At 29.4% G+C, this 15,833-nt stretch overlaps 2 protein-coding genes across 2 annotated transcripts in view; one reads left to right on the top strand and one right to left on the bottom strand.

The window, feature by feature from the left end:
- LOC107437170 (claudin domain-containing protein 1) overlaps positions 1-14,585 on the top strand; it is a 55,497-nt gene extending 40,912 nt beyond the window's left edge. The window contains exons 2-5 of the mRNA XM_016049080.5: positions 2,483-2,590; positions 8,226-8,363; positions 13,013-13,113; positions 14,173-14,585. Of these exons, the coding sequence (XP_015904566.1) occupies positions 2,483-2,590; positions 8,226-8,363; positions 13,013-13,113; positions 14,173-14,376 (551 nt within the window). The 3' untranslated portion in view covers positions 14,377-14,585. The remainder of the gene's footprint in view (positions 1-2,482; positions 2,591-8,225; positions 8,364-13,012; positions 13,114-14,172) is intronic.
- The window catches only part of LOC107450323 (F-box/LRR-repeat protein 12), a 98,971-nt gene that overhangs the window by 61,291 nt on the left and 21,847 nt on the right, over positions 1-15,833 (bottom strand). The gene's annotated exons all lie outside the window — the stretch shown is intronic.

The following is a 15,833-nucleotide window of genomic DNA, read 5'->3' on the forward strand; positions in this document are numbered from 1 at the left end:
TATTAACTCGAAAAAGCGCTGTTTTTAAAAGCATTTTATAACACGGTACTTTCTACGTAGTTAAATCGAAAGGATAAGAATAAATAAATTGATAGGATCTGTTTGTTTTATTTACTATACTTTTAGTCGTTAATTCTTGGCGGCCGTAAGCCTAGTTGGTTAAAAATTTCATTCGCTTTAAAATACACAAATTGGAAATACGAATATGTAAATGTCCGTTATCCAGCATACTTAAAATGCTGCACATTGTTAGAATCTTGTACATAAATTCAATTTCAACAATGTCAACATTATTACCCCCCCCCCCAGTCACATCAATTCAATTCGATGCCCTGGAATCTTGATTTGTTTATATAAATGTTTATTCCTTATGTTAACGACTTCACCACCACTCCATAGCGCGTTGATATGCATTTTCCCTGAATTTGCCCCTCTCGGCCACTGTGGTTTTTCCTGCTCCTTTTTTTTTCTCTCAGCTACTGTGGTTTTTCTAATTTTTTTCGCACCTTTATTTTTTCCATGTTTCGTTGGCAATGTTCTATTTCAAATTAGTTTTTTTTTTCTCATTCACGTCTAGAAAGTCTTGAAAATGACCACCAATTTCTGAGCTCTTAAAATATGTCGATGATTCCAATCTCTATGGTTACTTTGCATAAGCTTAAATGACAGCAAAGGGTTAATGACGTAAATAATCCATATCAGAATGTCAATGAAATAAATAATCAATTAATTGCTAAATACCCATTTTTTGTAAAGGGTGAAAAAAAGTAAACAATCAATATATTAGTACTGACCAACACGAAGAAATCATCGCAAAGTTGAAAGATATGTATGTATCAACACAATCAATAAAGCTAAAAAAATTACATTATTTTTTTTTAATTGATTTTATTTTATCCTTCCCGGTGACTTTGCGTTATTAGATAAAGCAAAACACGTTTTACTAGCTCATTCCATCAGAATCAATATGCCAAATTTAATCGTTCTCGATCAGAGGGCTTAGAAGTCTGTAAAGGAGAGACAGATATTTTTACATACGTTGATAATATCATAAATAACAATATGAAAATGTAATTGATATCTTTAAATTACATAAATCATTTATATTTACAGTTATTATATACTTATTATCCATAATGTTTAAACAATTATTTAATGTGGTAAGTGCAGTTTTAAGTGTGAACTTTCTTAAAACAGGACGAAACGAAATAGTGTAGCCTAGTTTTTAAAGGATTTTACTTCATATGTGTTTTTTTTTTCTCCTTCTTATATGTGAGATGAAAAAGTACTGGCATTCTAGTCACTTACGCAAGAGTTCATTTAACCTTTTGCTACTTCAAAAACATCGCTGTGAAGAAAAATAATAACTCTTACTTTCGCGTGAATTTATTGTATTGTTGTATGATTGACTCAGAAAGAAAAGAAGGTGTATTATAGTTTTACATAATAGAACGAAAAATAAAAGAACACAACTTAGTTGACACGCGATGCAAGGCAACTTGATAAACGAGTCATAAGTTTCTTCTTCTTCTTAGCTCTCTCCTATTCTAATTTGCGCGCTCACCAAAACAGTCTACTGAAACTCACTGCAAAGCGGAAAGTGTTCCATGCATTACAGAAATCAGAAGAATCTGTTTTATTTCTTGTCATTCGAACCATGAAAGTCTTTTTTTTTTTCGGTATTTACTGTCTGCCTACGTGTAAAACACATAAGCCATTTTTTTTTCGAATGACGAATTTGAGTTGCGGTTGCTCGGGGGAGAGAATAGAGCGTTCGCCTCCCAACTAAGTTGCCCAGGTTCGAATCCCAGCGGTGGTTGATTGGTATGAATTCTGGTCCCACTTCTTAACAACCACAGTGCCGACGTAAAATAAACTAAGTGGTAACCGGATTATGGGTTAGAATCCCCTTGACATCGGGCATACTGGGGGAAATTTTCGCGGTTTTTCTCTTCGTGTAACGCAAATGTGAATTAGTTCTATCATAAAATCCGCTACGAAGGCTAATTTGTCCCAATGCTTTATCCAGGAGTTTCCCTGTCTTCTGTGTTGGGTTCAAAACTACAAGGCTACGGAGTTGAGCATTGATAGTCAGAATTGGATCGGCTGTTAAACGCCGGTTATAAAGTGAAATAAAACAGCTAAATCTTGCTAAAATATTCCATCATTGAATGGAAACCTCTTGTCTAACTCTGCCTTCATTCTTTAATTTTGCTTCATAACTGGTGTCATTTGCTTGAATTCATTTTATTACCAATCATTTCATCAACATTGGTTCCACGCCGTCATATGAAAAACAGCCGCACTATATTTTGTTCAGAGTGCAGAAATATCAAATCAATTTAACTTTAATTCAATTTATACACTCGCTACTGCACAAAGTGGATATTTATACTATTATACTTTCTTTACATTGATAATATTTCATCGAAATGAATGTTTTTTAATAACCTTTTAATAAGATTATTTATCTTCTTTTCAGTTCAAACGTACATGTCTCCAGTTCAAACACAGTGTATAAACATCGACTATTATATCAACGATAATGGAATATCTGATTCCTTCACTGATCAACGTTGGATGAGACTTCGTAAGTATATCCTACTGGTTGTGTACTACAGACCCAACTGATAGTTAATAAATACACACCAAAAAATACAAAGAAAGATTATATTAATCACTAAGAGTATAGATTAAAATGTATAAAAGCACAATATGAATAGAATGCATTTTCTCAATTAAAAATAATTGAATTAATTAATTTTTAAATTGTTTAGCAAAAACTTTTATTGGGTCTGTAGTGTTGCAACAATTTTATGCCACTGTAGTACAGTCCGCCAAAAAAAAAAAGATATCACCCTGAATAACTTTTGTTCTAATGATCGGATTTTCACGATCTAAGTATCAATCTTAATGGTTCCCGAGGGTGACCTCAAATATACGAATTAATTAGTGCTAACTATTAATTAAGTTACGAAATCAGACACAAAAACGTACTTTCTCTGAATAAACATGTATTTTTTTTTTACATATTTGGATTCCTGACCTTCAAAATATAGGGGGTAGCCGCAATCTGGGAAATGTGGTCCCCATAGTTTGGTCAGGAGAGCGATCCAAAGTTCGTACCCCTTAATGTTAATTTCGCTTTTTGCGTTTTCAGTCATATTTTCAAAACTAATGAAGCAATTCAAAAAAAAATTGCACCCACTCATAAAACTCATTTACCCAAAGATAATTTCATGAAAAAAATAATTTTTAATATTTATTTATTATTTTTTATTATTTAATTAAAGTGAGGATGAAAAAATATTGAATTATAAGGTATGAATTTTTTTATACCATAATAATCTACATATTTTTCAATAGAAAAATCTAAAGTTTCAACTGTTTTTATTTATTAGAATCTGAAAAAAATCAAAATTAATTATTTTTAAAAAAATAATTTGGCGACAATAAAAAAATGATTAAATGGGGCGATTAATATTAAAATGTGATAAACTTGCGAGGAACTTGACTTCGCGCGCGTAGTGTAAAATTTCATTCATATTTTTTTCGCTAATAATCGTTTGCTAATCTTTTAATTTTTATTTCTTTCGAACTATAAAATAGGATATTTCTTTTTAGTCATTTAATAATTTATTTGTAATTCAGTAAAGAAATTATGAATAAAACATTTTGAATAAAAAACACTTTATTCAACGAATGTCTAGTTTTATAAAGGCGTGCATCTGATAGAATATGATTATGCACCAGATTGTGCTTACTTAATGTGATTATTTTTTAATTTTTGATTTTCTTTTTCAATAACTGATACAATTTCAATAATATACATACGTATGCATAGATTTGGAATAATATATTTATCAATTTCTTGAATATATATTTTATAATTATTAATACGAATGCGTAGTCAACATTTTTAATCATCTTAAAACTTCGCTCGGTGGCTGAGCGGTAGCGCTTCGCGATGTCGTTCCTCGGGCCGGGCAAGGCTGACTCAGCCTTTCATCCCTTCAGTGGGTCGATAAATAAATACCAAGCATGATTGGGAACTAAACACTGTAGGTTCCGCGTTCGGCTGACCACCTGACCGGAACATCTGCTCCTGCACCCCAGAGCCCTAGGTCCAGAAAACTGAGGTGGGCACAGTAGACCTTGGCCCTCCATGGGCTGTCGTGCAGCTGAGTTTAGAGTAGAGTTTTTTAAAACTTCTTTACATCTTATATATCGCCTTAATCTTAAAATAAATTTGTAAATTACCTGTCTGTGCGTGTTTCGCAGAATTATTTTTCTAACTTTTTTATTGAATTTTAATGCAATTTTTTTTAAATTCTATTATGTATATTTTTTTCCAATAATATACTAATCAATCATTTAAGTACTTTAATTTATGTTTTTCTTTAAAATAAAATTACTTTTTAAATTATTGCTAAGTTCTTATTGAAGGAAAACTTAGAATTATTGCCAGCTATCTGAGAATTAAATCTTGTTAAGAAATTAAAAATATTCTACTGATCACACACAATATCATTCGAAGCAGAACAGCTGACTATTTACTAAAAATACTATTGTTTACGAAAAATGAAGATAAATTATTAATTTTATTTTTTTTATTGCTTCTGATTTATTCGAGTAATGAAAAGTAAATGCGTATGTGCGCACAGGGGAAAAATTTAACAGATTGTTTTGTTTTTTAAATGAACAAAAAACTATGGGCATGCAATTTTAATTCAACATTCAAAGTTAATCTTGTGCGCTAACCCTTTTAAGTTACCCTTTTGTCTTATAAAGTTGAAAATATTTTCTTTAAAAGTTGTTTGTATGATTTCTCAACTTTTGCACAGTTCAAAAAAATATTGCTATATCAGGAAAATGTTCGATATGCCTTGTTTTGTTAAACAACTACTAAAATAAATTTTTTTTTCCGGTTTCTTGCAGTTTTATTTTTTATTATTATTTTTCTTCCCCCCTTTCTTATTGTTCTGTAATTTTTCCCAAGTTTTTTCTACATTTTGAACTTATTTACTTATTTTATGAGTTCTATTTACTTGCAGCTTATGCGCAATAAATAAAACTTATTATTTTTCGTAATTTTCTTCGTGTTTTTTTTTTGTTTTTATGTATTATGATATATATATATATATATATATATATATATATATATATATATATATATATATATATATATATATATATATATATATATATATATATATATATATATATATATATATATTCAAAACTGTCATACAAATTACATTAAAACAGCTTTAAAAAAATAAATAATGTCAGATAAACAAAGATTCTGTAATCTTGGAGAATCAGAAATAATTTATTAATTTATTTAAATTTCCTTTTTAAAGGAGATTTAAAAAAAAAAAAAAAAAAAGCCCAGAAAGCAACGCAAAAAATTCTTTTGGTTGCTTAGCAACGAGAAACACTATCTTTTCCCATCTTGTCATTCATTCAGTTTCTTTATGGTTGTTATAAATTATTTCCCCTTCTATGGCGAGGTAATTTGGCATATTTTTAAACCATCGCCAGATATATAAATCCTTATTGCCACCTAATTTACAACCCATTTTTTTCGAAATTTTGTCTACCCCCCCTATTTTGAAGGTCAGGAATCCAAATATGTAAAAAAAAAAATACATGTTTATTCAGAGAAAGTACGTTTTTGTGTCTGATTTCGTAACTTAATTAATAGTTAGCACTAATTAATTAGCATATTTGAGGTCACCCCCGGGAACCATTAAGATTGACACTTAGATCGTGAAAATCCGATCATTAGAACAAAAGTTATTCAGGGTGATATCTTTTTTTTTTTTTTGCTGACTGTACATACTATTTTTTATTAAGATGCCCCTTATAATCTTGTGAATGTGTGCAAGATGCTATACAAGAAGTAATGCAATGAAAATGCACTAGGAGATGCAATATGTTATACAGGCAATGTTGACCAATAAAAGGTATTCATGACTATCTTTTCTCTGGTTTTTCTAAATTCAATGAAAGTATGACAAATAAAAGAAACTCCAAAAAACCGAAACCCACACTTAACATAAACATTATGATCGAGATTTTAAGTGCTTGATTATTAATGAAACAAACACTCAGAATTTCCACTGATTTATAAATAACAATCCTACTTAATACATGGAAGAAATCTCATTACATGATATCTTCAACAAAAGAAATTATTATCTCTAAATATCGAAACTCTTATAGAAATAAGCTATTATTTTCCTTTTTTTTTTATTGGTGAAAATGACGAAAATATGAATTCTTGTAAATTTCACTCCATTTCCTCCACAATGGGTCAATCGGCTTGCTTTTCCTACAAAACGTGAGTTCTTCTTAATTCTTCTCTCTCGATCCTCAAGCAATTCCTCTTAAAAAAAATTCTCCTCCAAAAACGAAATCCTCTTAAATTTTCTTTCTCCTCGAAACACGAATTCATCTTAAATTTTCTTTCTCCTCCAAACACGAATTCCTCTTAAATTTACTTTCTCCTCCAAACACAAATTCCTCTTAAATTTTCTTTCTCCTCCAAACATAAATTCTTCTTAAATTTTCCTTCTCCTCGAAACACGAATTCCCCTTAAATTTTCTTTCTCCTCCAAACATAAATTCTTCTTAAATTTTCCTTCTCCTCGAAACACGAATTCCTCTTAAATTTTCCTTCTCCTCCAAACACGAATTCCTCTTAAATTTTCTTTCTCCTCCAAACATAAATTCTTCTTAAATTTTCCTTCTCCTCGAAACACGAATTCCTCTTAAATTTTCTTTCTCCTCCAAACACGACTCTCTTTCTTTTTCGGATATTTTCCTCTTGGTTGTAGTTGTTCACTATATTAATGCAAGCTTTTAAAAATTTGTTACCTTAACTAAGAAGAAAAAATCAAAAATCAAGTTTTTCTGTAATTAAAAGAATACCAACCAGAAGAGCGACTGGTTGTTAAAAGCCACTGGATTGGAAAGTCACTTTCCCGTGCTGTGTAGCCAGTCTGGCAACACCAATTCAACAAAAATTACAGACCACTAGAAATATATAACTAATTGCTTTTAAGTGTTAGCAACCACTATTCTTGAAGCATTAAAGAGCAAAGGTATGCCGCTTCACTTAGAACGTTCGATCCAAGGTCGCACTTGCTAATCAGGGTTGATTGTGACACAAATTCTATGTACAAAATGTCGATATCAATTTATATACCAAACATCTTTCTAATTAAACACAATTTTTTGAACTAGCATTTATAATTAAATTACCTACTAAGGAAAAATATCACACCTCTATAGTAACTAATTCACGAAAAAATTTACTTCTTATAAGAATATGCGATATTGGATTTTAAAATCATGAAAATACAAATGGTTACATTAAATTTTAAATTACGTAAATAGGAATCATGAATCACGGTGCCTTAATATATGAATACGTAAATATGAATCATTAGCCTAATGTCCTGCTTGACTAAAATTTACAATCGAAATTTGCTGTTCCGGACAGTGATAATGAATCGAAAGACAGGACGTGAATACGCTAATTAATTCATGTGGACGTTTTATTAAGTTACGGAAACAGACACGAAAGGTACTTCCTCTGAATAAACTATTTATATATTTTTTTCTCTCGGCGGATTAGGATTTTTCGCCCTCCAAATATTAGGGGTGACCGAAATCGGAAATAAATTGTTTTAGTGTATGATATAATAATTTAATTCAGCCATGAGAAGTTGAATATTTGTACCCCATAATATCATTTTACATTCTCATTTTTCGTCACAGTATATGCATTTTTCGTCATAGTATATGCATTTATCATCACCTCTGTATAACTATTTGCATATATCAGAAAACTTTTTGCACTCATATAGAAAAAAAAAAGGTTTTAAAAATTATTTATTATTCTGTATTTACTAATTTATATTAAATATATTCCACAGATAAGACGTAAATTTATTAAACCTAGCGATTTTGAATTGTTTGACTAAGTAGATTTCTTTTTATAATTGCTTCCACTTCGAATAATCAAAGAAAACAAGTTCAGAACTTAAACTTATCAACGTAATATCTCTAGTCTCTTTATTCAATCAATACGTGAATTTTAATTTCATTCTACAATTACAATTACAAGAACACACATTTCTATAACAAAATAAAAAACAATTTTTTCACTTCTGATTTTTTGAAAACATAATGATGCTTTATCATGTTTTTTTTAGATATGGCTAGATCTGTTGTAGCACTTTTTCTAGTATCTTTCCTGTTTTCCGTTTTATCCGCATTCCCTGGACTTGTCGGCTGCTGGCGGAGATCGCATAGTAACATCATAGCTACTGGATTACTTCAGCTACTCGCAGGTATTACATTAAATATTTTTTAAACACAGCTTTAGATCAGGGTTCTTGATTTTTTTTATTTTATTTTTTTTAAATAAAAAAAAATGTTCTTAAGTCAGATTTTTTTATGTGAATGGCATTTTTATTTATTGTTATAAAATACTATAAGATATTAAGCATATCTAGTTACAATTTATAAATACAACTATAATAATACACGCAAATGCATGATACGAATTTATTGAAAATGGAAAAGAAATAGATCTTCGATTAACCCTTTGACTCAGAATTTATATTTTTCATACTTTTTTTTCCTTATTTTATATAAATTGAAGTCAAAATAAGTCAAAAAAATATTATTATTCTAGAAATTTACTAACTTATGGATATGAAATATAGCCTGAAACGCTGGTGTCTTTCTCTGCGTTATATTCAAAATTCTCCAAACACGGCTCACTTTCAAACTGTAATTTTTAAAAATTTCACTTATTTGCAGTTATTTAGATTTAAGAGAAACAGTTATTCATCATTAAAATTTTGTTGATTTAAAATATCAAATATTAATAAATGTTTGAATATGAATCAAAAAAAAATTTTCAATCTACTTTTTTTGAAGTTTATATTTTAGTACAAATATAATTCCGATAATGTAACATATTTTTTTAGTTTTTAATAATTAAAAATAGCGAAATATATTTTTGTTTGTAATTAGAGGGCCAGAAAAAAATACATAAAAAAGGGACACCGTTGTCCTATCTCCGCCAAAGGGTTAACAACTAAAGAACTGGCTAAAAAATCACAGATTTCTGGAGAAAAAAAAATTTGAAGTAACAAAATAAATTTCATTGCCTTTACCTTAATATCTGACTAAAAAATATTCCTATATAGAATAACTTTTTTAAAAAATGCATTAATATGGAAAGGCATTCTAAATTTATCTTTAAACAGCTTCTTTATGCTATATCAGATAATTTCCTTTTAATACTGCATTTACTATATGATTCACAAATATATTTGAAATATTAAAACTAAATATGGTTTTGAAGGTTGATCTTAAAGATCAATCTTAAGTCAAAACTATGTTAAAATTCCTAGTTAAAACATGTTTTAAATTTTAAATAAAATCATGTTTTTAGAAGGAAAAAAAACGATTTGTCAAATCATATTTTTTTTAATGAATCATGTTGAAAAAAATGTATTTTAAATAACTACTTTTTAAAAATATATAAATACATATATAAAAAAGTACATTAAATTTTCCCTTTTTCTGAATTTTAAAAATTAACACTATGAAAATCAATAAAAACTTTTAACGCATATTAAAACGCTTTATAAATTTTTAAATTAAAGATTTCTGTAAAAAAAATTTATTCAAATCAACGATATTTTAAGAAAATCATTTGATTTAAATCATGATTTACATTCTGATTTCATCAATGGACCTTTCTTTATATGGTTGTTTGTTCACTAACAAAATTTTATGTGGTTGTTTGTTAACTAACAAAAATTTTGTATGATTGTTTGCTCATTAGCGCAATTTAATATAATTTATTTGATTTATTTGATGAGCGCAATTTAATATTTTTATTTCTTTTGAATTAAGCTGTTCTGCTCTTTTGCGTTAAAACAATCTGTATATTAGTGGCGGTCGCTGTTGATATCGAATAATATAATATCGATGATCAATTAATAAAAATGATTAGAAAATATCCTTTTAACTTCAAAATTCCCGTAGATATAGATTGTTAACGTTTTCATCAAATGTTAGTGTCATATACACTAGAGCACTTGAAAATAAATTGTAAATTATTTTTCTTTCCTAAATTGTTCGAATTTTTTTGAAATAAAAATGTTAAATGTTTTCATATTAATTATTTTTAAAATGTTGCATACCTAAAACTGAACTAAACTCAGTGGCGCGACAGCACATAGAGGGCCAAGGCCTACTGTGCCCATCTCAGTTTTCTTGACGTTCTGGGGTGCAGGAGCAGATGTTCCAATCAGGTGGTTAGCCGAACGCGAAACCCCAGTGCTTAGTTCCCATGCATGCTTGGTACTCATTTATCGACCCACCGAAGGGATGAAAGGCTGAGTCAACCTTGCCCGGCCCGAGGATCGTACCCAGGACCTGTGACACGGGTTGCATACCTAATTATAAGATAATAATTATGCAATTTGAGATATCAAAGCTTTTCTAATTCATTTTAAATACAATAGAAGTACTTTTGTAGCTTTAAAGTAAATTTTTAAAAGAAATTACTTTGCGTAAATAAAGTTATACAGTTTTGTGTCATATTTTCCAATATTGAATCTGTCACTGAAATAGACATTTTCATTCTATTTTTTATTATTCTAATTTTTTAAGGTAAATTATAGAGTTTTTTTTTTATTTTCTTTACTAATTGTGAGTATTTTTAATGTTATTTAAAAGCACATAAAATATTTCTCTGATAGAAATTTAATTCAATGAAACAATGCATAAGAAGCTAAATTTTACCAAGGAAAGTTAGGTCGTGAAAATATTATACTACGAATGATAATCTAATCTACATTACTCCTTAAATTGGAACTATGGTTCCAAAATGCTAGATAAATCAAGAGATATTTAACTGTTTAATACTTTTAGGCCACTCTATTACGTTTCGGGGAGTTTGGAGAAAATATGATCAGTCATTGTTTAAAATAGTTCGGGAGTGCAATTTTTTGTGCAAAACATCACAATTTTTTTAGTGGGCAATGGATGGTATTTTTAACACTAGTTAGCGCTGCAAGCTCTTGAGTGCCTATATTTCCGGGTTACTGTTTTTTGTGTGTTTTGAAGCCATTTGGCTCACAATGTGATCATTGTGTTTTGAAACTCTCTTGAGTAGTATTTCTTGCATACGTGTATTTGATACCTGATTTAGTATTTATGGTTAAAAAAAGAATCGTTATTAGAATTCTCATTTGCACACCTATCATTTCAAGATGAGAGAATTGTCATTTGAAAAAAGAATCTTTATAAAACACTTCCTACTTAACAATATACAGAGTTCGAAATTTAAACCTAAATGATAATTTGTGAAATGAACTTCATCTCGCTGCTCGAACTAACTAATGATGGTGCACGGCTTGCTCCAGGAACAAACAGTAATAAACAAGTAAAAAGAGGCCAAATCAGAGCTGCCAAAAAAGCGAGTTCTTTCTAAATCGACCTACCATGTCATGTTTTTTAACAATATATATCTAAATAAGTGAAACATATTTTCGCTTCAAACTCCCCAGAATAGGTCAAGAGCTCGAGATTGTTCTTGTTTACATTTATATTGAAAACACAATTCATTCAAAACAAAAAAGTGCAATTTTTAGTCGATCATTTTCAAATATTAACAGAATATTTGGTAGCATTAATAGAAGTCTGTGTTCAACGTTTTAGAAAAAAATAATTATTAGTTTGAAAGTTATAGGTAAAAGTATAGTTTTTTATTGTTGGAAATTAAAAAGTTCCTTCTTGCAAAAGAACTTTTAATTTTTTTAATTAAATCTTTACCCAAATACTTTGTTCATGGGCAGTTAAATAAATTTAAGTGATTATGGTAACCATATAAAAATATAACGTAACGGGGCATTAAATTTTTATTTTGTCACCAAAACTTTCTTCAAAAAATGCAAAATGCAAAAAATTATTTCGGTACAAAAATAATGTCATCATTAGTAAAGTGTGGTATCACTATGGATGGTTTATTTTTTATAACCATCGTTGAACAGCCTCTACCCAATTGTTTTGGGTTTACGAATACTCACGTTCAAGTCCGCAGCCTTGTCATTTTGAACCCAATCCAGAAGACAAGGGAACTCCTGGACCAAATTTTGGGAAAAATTTGCCTTCGTGAAAAACTTTCTGATGGAACCAGCCCACATTTGCGTTACATTGAAACGAAGACCACGAGAACCTCCCACGGTTAGCCTGGAGGCAAAGGGAACCTAACACATGATCCGTTTACCACTGAGGATATTTCACGTCAGCACTGTGGTTGGTGCAAGCCGGATGCGGAATTCGTATACTATGGATGGTTGATCGTGTAGAGCTAAACACAGATGGCGCTAGCGGTTAAAATTCTACGTAAAACTTCCAGATTCAAACTTTTGATTGATTTTTTAAGCCTACGCTTGAAAAGCTCGCCATCCAATATTATGACACTCGTAGTGCTTGCATCATAACGCGTTCTTTTAATTTAAATTTCAACTAAACGAGCAACAAATGAATTCGACGACTCTAGAAACATACAATGATGCTATCCAAAATAAAATAAACTGCTATTTCTAATACTAATATAGCCAAATAAGGGATAACACGCAAAACATGGCACACTTTATTTATGTTGCAATATCAATTTTCTGATATTTGTTTTTTCTCTCACGACCAGTTGGAATTTATACATTTCAGAAAACTCTTATGAATGGTAAAATTACGAGCAAATTTGAACACAAATCACATTAACAAAACTTCTTAGAATATTAACCTATTCACACATCTCCTCGTAAGGATAACATGAGCGGAGGGATACACCCGAAGTTTTCTAAATTTCTTCCGGTTTTAGGAAGATTGTAATTGTTTACATTCAGTCCACCATCCAAATTGCCTTATAGATCCAAAACTATTTATCATTATATTTTATTATTTATTTCAGGACTGGTTGTAGCATCAGCAATTGCATTATGGCATGCGATTCCCCATTATGAATATGAAAAACTGAATTTCCCAGAAATGAGCTTCAGCCGATGGCCGGAGGTAATCATAATAAATTTTGATTAAGTTATTTGTATAAAGTTTTTATTATTATAAAGTTATTAATAAATTTATTTGTACCGAAGACTTTTCTCAAATGATAACGTTGAAAACTTCCAATGGCACAATTTTTTAATTTCTGGAAATACTTTTTAACCGATCAGTATGGGGTACTTTTTTAAGAATTTTTATATAAAAATACTACATCGAAAACGAATAATTAAAAATAGGTATAGTGTTTTATTAAAAAATATTTTTCCATAAATAATAAAGACTCTGAAACTAAATAACGCAACAACTTGATTTAAATAAATAAAATAAAGTCTTTAAATTTCATTTTTGTTCAAAGGAAAGCAAAAAAACTGAGTTAAAAACCATTATCTAGGTCTCGACGTTACGGTTGCATTATCAGAATTAATATATTCTCAAATGGCAACATCTGATTTTTCTCGTATAAATGTGATCAATAAAATGTGATATTTTTCATGCTTTCTACTTTTTAATTAATAAATATTTTGTAGATAATCATGAAACTCGTTTACTCAAAGATAATTTCAGGTAACTAATAATTTTTAATAAATATTTAGTATTCAATTTCATAAACTATAAAAAAAAAATAATAAATTGTACACTAGTTTGTATAGTGTGAAAAAAAATTTAAAAAATTATTATATCAATCCAAAAAATTTTGTATTGCTAACTATAAGGTTTGAAATTAATCAATTTGTTCCCCAGAAATATAATCTTTATCCTAAATAATAAGCTTTTTAACCGAATCAGCGTTGCATTTTCTTTTAGAAAATGAACTTAAGAGTGTTCCCACTTCTTAAGAAAAAGACTAACGTTTATAAACACCGTATGTTATTCTTTATAGACTATGACCAAACTTATACCACCGCTTTCGGTTTAGTTTATGAATCGAAAAATGTCCGTTGTTGGTGCTTCTGCGGTTAATAAACTAGTTTATGAATATAGAATAATTACAGAGAAACAATTGAGTTGTATTATGAATAAATATAACATCGTAACATTGTTTTGAAACTTATACTTTCTTATTTCCAGGTATTACAGATCTATAGCAAAAGCTACTATGGATGGTCTTACGTATTGGCATGGCTTGGAGTTGCTTTGACTTTATCTTCATCGTTTATGTTTCTGTGTGGAGCACAGTGTTTGAGAAAAGAAAAGCGCAAGGAAAAAACTCAGGGAACGGCCTATCTAGTTCCAATATACGCTGGTCCGTATCATTGTCCGTATTCATACTGATGCAAAAAAAAAACAATTTAGATATAGAAATGGAAGAAACACTTCGATGAGATGAATTATCAACATTTTAAATGAATCATCTCTGGTTTCATCAGTCAAGATTTCACATTGTTTGTCATTGAACATGAGTGTTACCTGTAAATAGTTTATAATTAACAAAACTGTTTGATATATTTGTTATGAATAAATGTTTGGTTCTGTTTTTCGTACATTAGTTTAGTTTTTTCCGTTATACACAAGAATCGTATTATCACTAGATAAATTGGCTCCTCAGATTCATGCATAGACTCTGAATTAAAGTTCTTAACCGGTTCTGTTATGAGACTCTGCCTGTTTGTGAGTGTGAAGAAAAAGCTAGCTTCAAAACCGGTGCTAAAATTGGAAGCATGTCTTGGTTATAAGCTCGGTTAACAGTTAACTTTACTAAGTCGCAAAATGAAAAGATAACGCATTGTCTATTACTATTACGTTATAAAAATGTAGATATGTGATTAATTTAACGTTTGCAATCTTTGAAAATGTTATAGCAACACCCTGATTACGCGAAGCTGGCAAAAGTCGAGAATCTGAGTGCTAAATGTTTCATCATCTAGGGTTAGTAACATCTATTTTTAAAGAATGTTTTCTTTGATAACAATAAAATGAATGAATTATGAAAAGGATATATGCATTTCTTCTTCTCTTTTTATTCTTATTTTAATGGAAACCATATTTCAACTCATTAATTTTCAGTCTATGCATAAACTAAAATTAAATTAAAAAATAGACTAGTTATAGGTCAAGACCTGCGAATTCAATTGTCTGACATAAAACCCAATTTTAATTTATGAAACAATATGATAAAAAATATTCATTGTTCATTCATTTATTAAATATTTTCAAAATAATTAATAATTCAGATTATTACATATTTAATTTTCTTTCGTTACTTAATATGTTCACAGCTGCTAATTAAATTTATTCATCAAGTCTCAGGTTTTCGCCAAAAGTACGTCAACCATTTAGGGTCCAATAGCCGAAACAAAGATTAAGAATAGCTTACTTATACAATGAGACTCTCCGTCGGCGTTACATCTCATACGTTAGACGTTTCTGTGCTAGCTTGCTATGCGACGAAGAAAAAAATTGCATCATTGAAACTGAATTCGTCGCTACTTACACGTCTCTTTAAATCCCACGATTATTTTTGTAATTCTAAATATTGCTAAAAGACGGCGCAACTAGTCCTCCTTTTTACACAATTTTTGCATTGAGATTTCCCTCCTTGAATTGAAATCAAAATCAGTTTGAATTTTTATGACAAAATAAGCAAAAAAAATCTGTAATAAATTTTTTTAGTTTTGTTATAAATGTGATTTTTAAGCTCTGATGCCCAACTGTTTTAACTGTAAGGTAGGAAAAATATTTTTCAAAATATTTTTTACCTAATTTTAAGAATTTTTTTATGCAGATATTCA

The sequence above is a fragment of the Parasteatoda tepidariorum genome, chromosome 3 (assembly GCF_982258835.1).
Source record: "Parasteatoda tepidariorum strain Cologne lab strain chromosome 3, Ptep-v5.0, whole genome shotgun sequence".
NCBI classification, from domain to species: domain Eukaryota; kingdom Metazoa; phylum Arthropoda; class Arachnida; order Araneae; family Theridiidae; genus Parasteatoda; species Parasteatoda tepidariorum.